Source organism: Echinops telfairi, unplaced genomic scaffold, assembly GCF_000313985.2.
Source record: "Echinops telfairi isolate 266 unplaced genomic scaffold, ASM31398v2 ScPeMD7_25;HRSCAF=90, whole genome shotgun sequence".
NCBI lineage: Eukaryota > Metazoa > Chordata > Mammalia > Afrosoricida > Tenrecidae > Echinops > Echinops telfairi.
The window spans coordinates 2693412-2705992 of record NW_022103922.1 but is presented as its reverse complement, the minus strand read 5'-3'; the positions used below and the strand labels follow the sequence as shown (position 1 = coordinate 2705992).

At 61.1% G+C, this 12581-nt stretch overlaps 1 protein-coding gene across 1 annotated transcript in view; it reads right to left on the bottom strand.

The window, feature by feature from the left end:
- The window catches only part of VAV2 (vav guanine nucleotide exchange factor 2), a 124338-nt gene that overhangs the window by 78499 nt on the left and 33258 nt on the right, over window positions 1–12581 (bottom strand). Inside the window, exon 4 of the mRNA XM_045289358.1 lies at window positions 10420–10536. Within this exon, the coding sequence (XP_045145293.1) occupies window positions 10420–10536 (117 nt within the window). The remainder of the gene's footprint in view (window positions 1–10419; window positions 10537–12581) is intronic.

The window sequence follows — 12581 nt, the reverse complement described above, 5'->3', positions numbered from 1 at the left end:
CACACACACACACACACACACACACACAAACTGCCTGCTGGGGGAGCCCTGCCCTGGGGCCCAGACAGGATGCACGATTGGCCCCTTTCTCCTAGTGCCCTGCTTGGTCCCCGCCGCACCTTCTGCGGCAAACATCACGCCAGGCTTCAGCGGACGCCGTGGATGCCTCTGGGCTCCGGGGAAAAACAATTAGCCGGTTACGGCTTCATTAACTGTGGAGACGGCCTGGAACATGGAAACCAGAGCAGGCGCTGTGGCACCAGGAGCGGTTTGGAAGCCAGGACCCCCGTCCCGGGGTGGTTGAGGGCCCACAGGGCAGAAGAGGCAACGCGGCCCTGGAGGGGTTCCAGGCTGAATGCTGCCCACCCCCAGAGAGCTCTGCGAAGGTGATGGGTGGATGGGAGGAGGCGTTTTCTGGAGCGGCTGTCAGCTGGGTCCTTCCAAGGGAGGGCAGTCCTGGCCCTCAATCCTTCCTCGCCCACCGCCATCAAGTCGATGCCACGCACAGCGACCCCAGAGGGCAGGGAGGGGTGGCCCTCAGGGTGCCCGAGGCTGTCACTCTTCACACGAGCAGAAACCCTCCTCTTTCTCCCTTGGAGGGGCCGGTGGTTTGGAACTGCTGACCTTGCGGTTAGTAGCCCCGGGTGTAACCGCTCCACCACAAAGGAATCCCGGCTCCTTCCCTCAGCTGGTTTGCAGAACAGAGGCCGGGGAGGGAGACACCACGTGCCCACACAGGCAGCTGCATCTGGGAGCAGCACAGACACGACCAGGGTGACAACAGCCCCCAAGACCAGGGGCTCAGCAGCCGTGAGTTTGCGTGTCACCCCAAGACACAGACAGAGAGAGGGGGAGAGAGAGCGTGCCTGGGTGAGCAGCCTAGGCCTCCGGGGACACACATGCGCCCATGCGCAATTTGTCCTCCGGCAGGTGTCTCACATGACAACCAAGAGGCACAGACACAAAGTCCTCACGCAGCCATGAGAGAGCCAGTGGGAACCCCGCCAGAGCCTGCATCCTCGGGGCGACGGGGGACCGGCGGCAGTAAGTCACCGTGCGCAGCAGATGCTGGGAGTGACGGGGGGCTCGGACGGCGCCAGTCAGCAGTGAGAATGCACCCGCTCAGCCTCCAGCTCACACGAGTGCAGGTTCCACGTGGAGAGGCAGGCAGCCCCTCTGCCTGTCCGTCATCCTCACCCCCATGGCGGTGGGGCCATGGCTGCAGGTTCTGTGTCAGTCCCTGTCCTGCGCCCCCCTCTGCCGCTGCCCCTCCACAGTGCCAGGCAGGATGTCTCTCTCCCGAGCCGCGTCCTTGCTTCTGAGAAGCGTCCGGCCGCACTTCCTCCAAGGCCAACGTGTGTGTCCTGGGCACGCGCGCAGTGCATTCAGTATCACCACACGGCGGCACCTGGAAACCTCTGAGCACACAGCGGATCAGAGGGATGCCCCAAGGGGGCCACAATGCCCTCTCCGGCTGGTGGAGGGCCAGGGACATAGAGTCAGCACAGAGCAAGTGGGAGGCGATTGTCCGGCAGGGCCACAGCCCGACATGCCTGTCAGAGTCCTGGCGCAGGGCAGGGCATGGGTACTGGAAAAGGCTAGTGGACAGGGTGGCTGCCCCTGCCCTCCGCTGGGGGTCCACCCGCTGTCCACTCCCCCTGGGCTCGTGTGAGAGCAGCAGCTGCAGTCCAGTGAGAGCCAGGTCCATGCGGCCCACACAGCCCACCTCCACACACCTTCCCCCAGCCAGCAGGTGAGTCTGTCCTCAGGCCGATTTTGCAGGGGTGAAACCGAGGCTCCAAGAGGTGCTCTGGCCTGGGGCTGAGAGGAGTGCGTGGGTGAGAGAGCCCCACACCCAGCACCGACTCCCAGTGGTGCCCTCGGCTCAGACCGCTGGCCGGGCCAGTCCCCATCACCACAGCCTGCAGGCCGACCAAGCTCACAGTTCCTGCCGCTGGGCTGGACCCAAAGGGGAGCTTTCTCCACTGCTATGAATTGGTGTGGTTCTAAGTGTGGTTTTGGTCTCTAGAACTCTCTCTCAAACAAATGGCAGGCAAACCACAGAATATAGAAAGGGAGACACAGCTCTCACCTGGAGCGCGCTCCTCCCAGCCCTCCCCTGCTCCTCCCTGCTCCTCCCAGCAGCCCCCTGCTCCTCCCAGCCCTCCCCTGCTCCCCCCTGCTCCTCCCAGCCCTCCCCTGCTCCCCCCTGCTCCTCCCAGCCCTCCCCTGCTCCCCCCTGCTCCTCCCAGCAGCCCCCTGCTCCTCCCAGCCCTCCCCTGCTCCTCCCAGCCCTCCCCTGCTCCCCCTGCTCCTCCCAGCCCTCCCCTGCTCCTCCCAGCCCTCCCCTGCTCCCCCTGCTCCTCCCAGCCCTTCCTCTACCTCCCCCTGTTCCTCTCTAAGCCCTTCCCTGCCTCATCTCCTCCCACTTCATCCTCCCTGCCCTTCCTTCCCCCTCCTTCCTGCCTCCCCCTCCTTCTCCACCCAGAAAGGCCCACAGTGGTTTGGACCCAGTGGGGGGGGGCATCAGCTGAGGGCCGCCTAGTCCCCAGAACAGACCCTGCACTGTCTCAGGAGGAGCTGTGAGGACCCATGCCTGGCTTGGCCTCTTCCCGGAGGGTGGAATCCATCCCCCACCCCACCCCACCCCCCAGGGCATGCCTGCCAACACCTGGCAGCCCACAGAAAGGGGGCAGGTGAGCGGTCGAGATCTGACCCCACAGTCCGTTGGCTCCCAGCCCAGGCCTGGGACACGTCAATGACTGAGCTAACAGGCGACCGTCGGTCTGCCCCAGACCGAGCTGAGAGCCAGCACTAACCGCTCCGGAAGCTTGTGAGCCCAGCAAAATGCTTTAATGAATAATGAATAGAAGAATCAGGCCTGTTTATTAGAGGCCGTGGGGTGCTCTTTAACTTGAAGACGACAGGCCGCCTGGCCGACCTCCTCTGTGGTGTTCATGCTGCCCAAATGGAGGTGAGTGCAGCTGGCCAGCTGCCAGGGGCCCCGCTGGATCCGTGTCCCTGCCCACGACGGGCAGGTCTCGGCCCAGGAAGAGCTCGGCAGTGCCTTCCTGCAGGCTGCCCCTGGTCCTGCAGCCCTGACCAGCTTCCTGCTCCCCGCCAGACAGACACAGAGGGTCCCAGAACCCCGGGGATGCTTGGGCCAGCAGCATGGTCACCGGCCACTCTCAGGGAGAAAGACGTGGCTTCCTCCTCCCATAAAGAGCTGGGGGAGCCCTGGTGACATGTGGACGGTACAGCTGGAGACCACTGGAGGCTCCCTGCAAAGTCACCGTCGTAGAACTCAGCGAGGGTGGTGCTGCCCTGTCCTGTCGGGTGGCTAGGGGTCTGCGTGCCTCGGCGATGTCCTCAGGAGACACTGGTCCCTGGGGAAGGACATCGTGTGTGGGAAAGCGGAGGGGCAGTGAAAGGAGGAAGTCCCTGGGCGAGACGGAGGGACACGGCGGCTGCACCCAGGGGCTCAGGCAGAGGAGCCCTGGTGAGGCGGGCGCAGGACCGGGCAGTGTGTGGCTCTGGTGCACGGGGTTGCCCCGGGTGGAGCCGACTCAATGGTACCCGACAGCAGCAGGGACGAGAGCAGGGACAGTGAGTCCGCATGGACGGCTCCGCGGTACTGATGGAGCGGGTTTGGGTTTGGGAAAGAGAGAGCCTCAGAAACCACCAGGGCAGTCCTGCCCTGTCCTGCGGGGCCGCAGTGAGTCTGAGTCTGTATCGGCTCAGTGGCAATGAGACGGGTCCATCTTTCCTGGGCACTGTGGGGGTGGGGGTGCCCCACAGCCTCCCTCTATGCTGCTCAGTCAGGTTTCGACCAGGGGAGCCTGAACCTCCACCCACAATGAGCCAGCCAGCCCACGAGGCCAACCACTGAACCGAGGCCCACTCCTTCCCACCCAGGGCCTCTTCAGCTGGACAAAGGGCCCGGGCAGGGCCCAGAGGGAAAGGAGGGCAGGTCTGGGGCAGTGCGGGACCGCTGGGTTTCAGCAGCAAGCCCTGGTAACCGCAGAGCGGTCCCCTGGGCCCTTGGCACAACCTGCAGCACTCCCTCCAGCAGGGCTTCCGTGAGCCGGAACTTCATCTCTCTAATGGGCCCTTCGGAGAACCACCAGAGCAGGAGGCCAAGGAGGAGGAACTTCCTGGACCAGCTATCCATCCTCACGTAGAGGTAGCAGTACTAAGGAGGTCACTCTGAGAACTGCAGCCCCGAGGACACTCCCAGGCCAGGCCAGAGCCCTGCTTCCTCCTCCACCCACCCTGCACGCCATGCCCCTTGCCCCCGGCAGTAGCTGAGAGACCAGGAGTCAACATGGGGAATAATGGGCCAGTCAGCCTGGCGGGCCTCCTTCCTGCTGCAGTCTGCTTCTCCCCAGGCTCCACTTCCACAGCCCCTGGGGTCCACCTGTCTGCTGCCCAGGTTGACAGGCAAGTTGAGGGTCTCCCCAACTGCCCCAGGCCCAGTCTCACAGACAGCAAGGGCCCACAGAGAACCTGGAACCACCAAGAAGCCAGGACCTCAGAGAACCCAGGACCTCAGAGAAGCCGAGACTCAGGGAGGCCAGACCACCTGAAACCACAGAGACCCAGCCGGCCGCCCGCCATGGGTCTGAGACCTGCCCAGAGCCCCCCCTGCAATAGGCAGACACTCTGCATGCAGAGGATCCTGTCCCTGCCCCTGTCCCCCACCCCACCACCCCCAATCCCCAGGCTGCCTCTGGGAGGCAGGAAGGAGAACCAGCGTGGTGGGGCCAGCTTGGCTCTGGAAACATGAACGGACCGTCAGAAGCAGTCCCTGGCCGCAGTGGTCGTCGCGGGCAGAGGGACGAGGCCCCGTAACTGCTTCCTTCAGCCTAGGCGATGTTGTCTCGGCATTTTACAACACGGGCGTGTCCCCCTTCACAGTGATGTTCTAGGTGGACGGTGGACAGAGCCAGCCAGCCCCAGGCGTCCAGGCTCATTCTCTTTTCCTCCCTCCTTTTTAAAAAAAACAAAAACCACTTTTATTGTGAATGGTGTGAAAGTCTACAGAGCAAATCCGTTTTCCCACCCAGCGCGTATTCTGTCATGTGGCAATTAGGTAATCTGTCAACTTGAAGGAAGGGGTGGAGTCTAGCCTGTCAATCAAATCATAGCCAATGAGGTCTCTGTGTGGGCGTGGCCTTCTCCTTAGGTTTCTGGGAACTCTTGCCTAGCTCCCTGGAGGTGGGGCACAAGCTCACTTCCTGCGAGACATTCCTACTGACAAGACACATGGAGCTACGCTAGAGCCTGGAGCTGGAGGAGCCACATGGAGACACGCCAGCACTGAGGTGCTTCCACTGTCACTGGACCCACAAGGCTTCCCACCCACTGGCCTGTGATCTTCCTGCATTTGGCGTCATTGCATGTGTTGCATGAGTCTGAAGAGGACTTTATAGACTGGTTTTGGACATATGGGCTAATATTGGACTTATGGACTGGACTGGGATGTTTTCTTAATGTACAATTGCTCTTTGATATAAAGCTCTTTCTTGTACACATCTGAGTCTCCCTGGATTTGTTTCTCTCGTCCACCCAGACTGACACACATCCCCTCCCGCCTCCTCTCTGTGGGTCCCGTTTCCATATTCTTTCTCCCCTCATGATTCTGGACTCTGTCCCCGGGCAGATGTCACCTGTTGACGTCAAATGGATGATTGTCCTGAAGCAGGCATGCACCTTCCTGGTGTGACCATTCCCTCACCACCTGTGTGTATCACCGTGTGGTTGAAATCAGCTGTGGAGGTGAGCGCAGTGGCCGGCCTGTCCACAGATCAGCGTCTCGGGAGCTCTGCCAGTCTCTGGCCAACCAGCACGCCTCGTCTTCTCTCTCGTCTTCCCAACAGCTAGTTCACAGCAGTAACGGCTGTCCCCTCCGGGCCAGCAAACAAGGGACTGCGTCTCCACTTTATCTCCAGCAAGCACATGCTGAGCAAATCCAACACCTAGAACACTGAGTGAGGTGGTTGGTTGGCTGGCTGAGTGAGTAGGTGGATGGGTGAGTGAATAAATGGGTGGATGAGTAAATGGATGAATGGGTATGTAGATGAGTGCATGGATAGGTGGGTAGATGGAAAGGTTGATAGTTATATGGATGGATGGATGGACGGATGGATGGATGGATGGATGGATGGATGGATGGATGGATGGAATGGCAGATAGATGGAATTATGAATAAATAGGTAAATGGGCATACTGATGGATGGGTGGATATATGGGTAAGTGGATAGCTGTCTGGATAAATGAAATGTTGGATTGATGGAACTGTGGATAAAGGATGGGTAGAGAGAAAGATAGGTGGGTAAATGGGTGTGTAGGTGGATGGGTAGAATGGTGGATGGGTGGGTGAGTGGATATATGGTAGGTAAGGTGGACTGGTGGATGAGTGGGTGAGTGGATAATGGTAGGTAAGGTGGAATGGAATGGTGGATGGATGGGTGGGTGAGTGGATATATGGTAGGTAAGGTGGAATGGAATGGTGGATGGATGGGTGGGTGAGTGGATATATGGTAGGTAAGGTGGAATGGTGGATGGATGGGTGGGTGGGTGATAGGTGGGTGGATTGATGGGTGCAAGGGTGGAATGGTGGATGGGTGGGTGGTTACCTTTGCTCGCCCTAAGGAATGACCCCAACAAGCATAAGAGACTTGGCAGCTGTTTAGAAAATAAACAAGAACCACTGAGGGTCCAGCCAGGACACACCTAAGTTATGGCAGAAAAAGAACCCTGGAAAGTTCCGTGCTGCACCTCAGGTCAGCCTGCGGTGAACTGACCAGCCATTCCCCACAGAGTCTGTCTCCTGAACTCCAGGACTGCGTGTGCTCGGAGGTGACCAGGCAGGAGGAGCACTGGGAAGGAAGTCCCCCCACGTTCTCCCTCCCTGGTCCCTCTACACTAGGCCTCCAGGTGTGGCAGGTGTGGAGGGCACCTGCTGGACTTGCTCCTGGAGTTCAACCCCCAGAAGACAGCGGGTCCCTTCTGACCAGGGGCAGGGCAGGACAGCACCCTCCTCTTGGGATGCTCAGCACTGGGATAGCGAAGGGAGCAACGGGATACTGTGTGTGTCTCTCTGGCTAGAGGCCACGCAAGAACCCCTTCCTTCCCCGGCCCATGCTCAGAGCAGTCCTGTGCTGGGGTAGGAGGGGACACCAGGCATACGAGACTCGCTCTCTGAACCAGGTACTGGCTCATGCTCTGGGAATGAGCAACTCCCCATGCCCACCACCACCCCACCCACAGGCAGGAGCAGGAAGCCGGGGCCCCTCTCAGACAGCAGGGGCCTCACCCCGGCCTTCCTCCCTCCCCTGACCAAATATTGCGGCTGGTGCTTGCAACCAGCGGTCCCTGCTTCAAGCTCCACTTGGAAGCGCTACCCAGATTCCCTACAGGGAGAGAGAGGTGTGGGGGAGGGAGACTCCCGTGGAGACAGAGGAGGCCAGAAGGAGTGGGGTCCCAGCCTCTACTGGGGGAGGAAACATCTGCCCGCATGCGTCTACTCCCGCAGCAGGAGCTGAGGAAGGTCTTCCTCCCCAAGGGGCACTGGAGCGTGGGCTCCGGCATCACCGCTTCACAAGTGGGGCGGGGAAACTGTGTCACGGCCGAGCTGTGGCTGGACCCGCCCTGCTGGTCCCCCATGCTCACGGGCCACACTCCTCCCAAAGCCACAGCTGTGATGCCGTCAGAACAAAGCAACCGGGGCAGGGTCTGCGGCGCAGGGGGAGGAACAACATGCCGCCCACGGGTAGTACGGAAGTCGCTGAGCCGGGAGAAGAACCCGGCCGGGCCCCCTGTCCCTGTATCTGCTCCCAGCAGCACCAAGAAAAACCCCACAGAGACGTGTTAACAAGTAAGACCGAGGCGGATGGCCGCCACCAAAGTCGTGATGAAAGGTCTGGGCGGGTTTCACCGATGCTTCAGAAGGAACCCAGGGCAGCAGAGGGGCAGCCGGCCACAGCAGAAGCACCTTCCAAGCTGACATCAGACAGCGGGCTGCGGGCCCCTCTCTGCCACAGGCCGCCCCCACCTCTCAGTCACATGGCCTTGGCTCCTGACGGCTCTCACAGCCGTTCAGGTGGGGTTAGAGCCACGGGGTACCTGCCGTGCCAGCCGGCAGGGATTCGACATCAGGCTTCAAGGCCACCAGCAGCTGGAGAGGGCCGCCCTTCCCCGTCACACACCCCGAAGTCCCTTCCCCTCTCTAAGTCCCCTGGTCTCGGCACCACAGAGGTGGGACACAAGGCCTCACATCTCATCAGGTCCGGGCGCCAGGTGGGTTTCTCCCCTTCTGGTCTAGGCCACGTGCCATTCCTCCCGGCCCAAATCCACAGCCCCAGTGACCAGCTCAGTGGGTCGTGGGCTTGCTGAGGCCAGCGGCAGTACCCAGAGTGGCCCAGGAGCCATGGGTCCCTGTTGTTGATGAGGCTCCCTCTGTGAACCACACAGCCCCCCCTCCCCGGGGGTGGGGGTGGCTGAGGAACATTTTTGCCAAACGCACCTCTTACGTCACTGCCCAAGTGCCGTCAACTGGAGGCAGAATGAAATTCTAGACTGCAGGCCTGAGCACTAATTGCTGGCCAAGGAGTGGGTCTGGCCCGTCCCTGCTTTTGCTTCCATGCAATTACTTTAAATACCAGTGTGAGGGCGTGCATGTGTGTGCAGCATGCACAGATGTTCTGTGCATGTGTGTGAAAGTGCATGTCTATGAGTAGGAGTGGGTGTGTGAGTGTTCGCATCTGTACGTGTGTGGGAATATGGGAGTGAGTGTGCGGGTAACCCCGTGTGCATGTGTGAATATCTGAGACCTTGAGTCTGGATGCCACTGTGTCTGTCTGAGTGAACACGTGGGGGTACGTCCACACACAAAGAAAACCAACCCAAGCTCATGGCATCGAGTTGACGCTGACTCACAGGGAGCCTACGTTTCTGAGGCTGTAAACCTTCAGGGGACCAGACAGCCTCGTCGTTCTCCCCTGGAGCAGCTGGTGGGCTTGAACCACTGACCTCACAGCCTAACTGACGGTGCCACCAGGTCTGTGTATGTGCTCATGAGTGAAATCCTGGGTATGCGCGTGCGTGCAAGTGTGTCAGCACCAGCATTCGGGAGTGCATGGACGCTGAAGGCCCTTCCCCAGGCACTGGGGGAAGATGGGCTCAGTACTGCGGTGTGCTGGGGAAAGAAGGGCCCGGCTTCAGGCCCACCGAGAGGGGGGTGCCAGGGGCCAGACGAGGACGCTGCAGAGGAAGCATAAACCCCTGCCCACCTGGGCGGGCAGCCCAGCAAGAGCCTGGCTCTGAGGCCCAACCCTCAACCTGGAGGCATCGCCTGGCCCAGGTGGCTGATGGGAAAATCCTGGCTAGAGAGGACTGTGGTTACGTGACCCCCCTCGCCCTCAACCACGTTTCCAGGCAATGTATCCCCTAGGCGCCCAGCCCAGTGTGGTCCTCAAAGCAGTCTGCCCATCAGACCGCTGAGTCCTGCCAGCGGGCAGACACCCAGGAGCATAACCAGAGTCAAAGGTCGAGCCACCCCCACCCCCAAGAACACAGGGTCTCCACACACCCGTCCTTGGGTCATGGCCAGGCATGGCTGCCCGGTGCAGCCCCTCCGCCAGCCCACCTCAGACCCTGAGTCCAGGACCAGCTCTGGACAGCATGCGGCAACCATCATGATGGGATCAGGGTCACCAGGAAGCCTGCAGGTACCTGACTGCTGCCTCCCAGAGTTCCTGCTTCCAGTGGCCCTAGGGGCTCACCCTTGGGGTCCTTGGGGAGGGCGGTGGACACCCCATCTTGCCCAGCACCTGCCTGCTCCAGGTGTAGCATGATGGCTCTGCCCAGGGAGGCCACCAGAAGCCCCTAGGTGCGTCCTGCCCGCAACCTTGGGCAGGGGAGACCTGAGTGCAGGAGCTTTGGGGGGGACAAGCACTCAGGGATCCCGGGGACAAAGGCAGGACAGCTGGACAGCAGGCTCATGTGGCACACGTCCTGACCCCACCCTCCAGGTCCACAACACCTACCCCACCCAGAACTCTCCTCATGCAGCCAGGCTCACTCCTGCTCTGGGCAGGCCAGCAGGAGCCCAGCCGAGAGGCAAAGGTATCATGCAGGAGATGGCAATGCAAATGAGGAGGGCTGCCCAGGAGGGAGGTGGACATGAGGCCAAGAGTGGGCTTGAGTGCCCGGGCCCTGGTTAGCACCTCCTTCTGCTGTTTACACAGAGCTGACCTGATGGGCCGCCCCCTGCTGCCGCACCCCCATCCCCCAGGCACTAAGCCGGCCCCACACCCTCCTTCTGTAACCCAACCTGGCCTGCACCTGTCGGACAAGCCCGGAAAACGCCTCTCAGTGGGAGGCCCAGCTGGCCCACCTGCCGCTGAGACCACTCACCTTTCCAAAATCCCGGACGTCGAAGAGGTCAAAGGGGTCGAAGAGCTCGCTGTTCCGGAGCCCGAACTTGTCGTGGCAGACCTTGAGGAAGGTGCGGATGTTCTTCAGACACAGGAACTGCGGGGAGAAAGAAGGGCAGCGGGGTCACCACGCCGGCCCAGGCCAGCCGGGGTGCACCTGAGCACAGAGGGGAGCTGCTCCCAGGGGGGCTTGGGGTCCTGGCACGAGCAGGAAGCCCCACCTTCCTCCGGAGAGGGCAGCGGGTGGGTTCCTGCCACTGGCTGACTTTCAGGGTAGCAGCCACCAGTTAACCACGGCGCCACCAGGCCCGCTCGATCTACGTGCACTGAGAGCACCCTGACCACACTCATGGCCATCGAGAGTCCATGCGGACTCAGAGAGGGCCCACAAGGCAGGGCAGGACTGCCCCAGTGAGTTTCCCAGGCGGTGACTCTGGACGGGAGTCGAGAGCCTCGTTTTTCTCCTGAGAAGCAGCTGGTGGTTTCAAACTGCTGGCACAGCGGTTAGCAGCCCAACATGTGACCACGATGCCACCAGGGCTCCTGAGTGAGAGCTTGGCAGGAGCTCTGGCTGCCCTGCAGCACTCGCTGGGTGCACTCTTGTTCTGCAGGGTCCCCGGCACCATCCTCCCAGCTGCCATCTAGCTGAGGGACTGTAGGCACAGGGTCCACAGGGCTGTGGTCTGAACGCGCCGTCCAGGCAGCTCTGCACACTCAGGGAGAACAGGCCATTTCAGGAGCGTCCTCCCAAAGTATTCACTCAGGACCAGTGCGGGTTGTCCACAGAGCCTGCCCCCGCCCTCCAGCAGGGCAGGCCCATGGACAGATGTAGAGGTCCGGAGGACCAGAACCAGAGCCCAAGAACAAGGGCAAGCACAACCCCAGCCACACTGCTACTGGGACCCCCTCCCCTGGCCGGCCCTCACTTCGTCCAGCCTAGACACACCACCCTTGCAGCCCACAGCCCACTACGGGGGCCTCTCTCTCAGGCCACTGCTCCAGTTGGACCAACTGATCACTGGTCACAGATGGCCCCTTGTGAGCGCTCCGATCTCATGAGTCTAAGAAGGTTCTCGCGGCGCAGTGGATTAAGCACTCAGCAGCTAATGGGGAGGACAGCGGTTCACACCCACCAGCTACCCGGAGAGAGAAAGTGGAGGCTGTGCCTCCCCATGAAGAAGTAGAGCCTGGGAGACCCGCGGGGGCTGTTTGACCCGCCCGTGGGGTCGCTGTGGCGGGAATGGACTGGGTGGGGTTGGTGTGGATTTCGTGGGTCTGCACTGAGGCACAGCGGTGGCAGGCAGGGGGGGGGGGGGGGGGGGGGGGGGGGGGGGGACGGTGCATGCAAACCACCGGGTCCCATCCACAGGGGAACGCTCAGCCCTGTGCCACCGGGAGCCCCTCAGACGCCATCTCTCACTGCACCTCAAGTCTGACCAGCACCTCAGGCTCCGTCCATCTCATCCCCACTTTCCACATGCTTAGCTCCCCTCTCTGACCCTGATGCCCCCTGCCCAACCCTGGGCACTGTCCGACCCAGAAGCGGATTCAGACTTGCTATCCCGCAGGCTGAGAGCGACCTCGGAGCAGCCAGGGCTCAGCAGGGCTCCCCATTCTTTCTCACGGTCAGACAGCGCAGACGCAGCGTGCCACCTAGCCGGCAGGCGGCCGGCCAGTGCCACACGAGCGTGTGAGGAGAGAGGATGGATCCTCGTGTGTGGGGACAGCATGGACATCAGACGGCAATCGTACAGAATGCACCGGAAAGTGGGTGGCCGTGGACGCAGGTGGGTTAACGTCACACACCTCATCACATGATCTCCTCGATCCGTTTTAATTCTGTGCTAGTTTCCTATGTCTTCTGCCTTCTTTTCTAAAGAGGTTTTTAATCTGCCTTAATTGGCACTGCCACATGCTGCTTACACCTCCCTGTTCTTCTGCAGGGGCATCTAGCACAGGTAAATCTGTGGAGACAGTCACGGGACCCACGTCCCCTGGGGGAGCGGTGCAGGGAGGCGAGCTGGTAGTGATGAGGACAAGAGTGTAGAAAGCCCTCTAAACCACGTCGGGATGGAGCGGCTCTTCTCGAGGATTCTGAACTAGAGACTTGCATGAGGTGTGATTTATGTGCCGAAAACAATG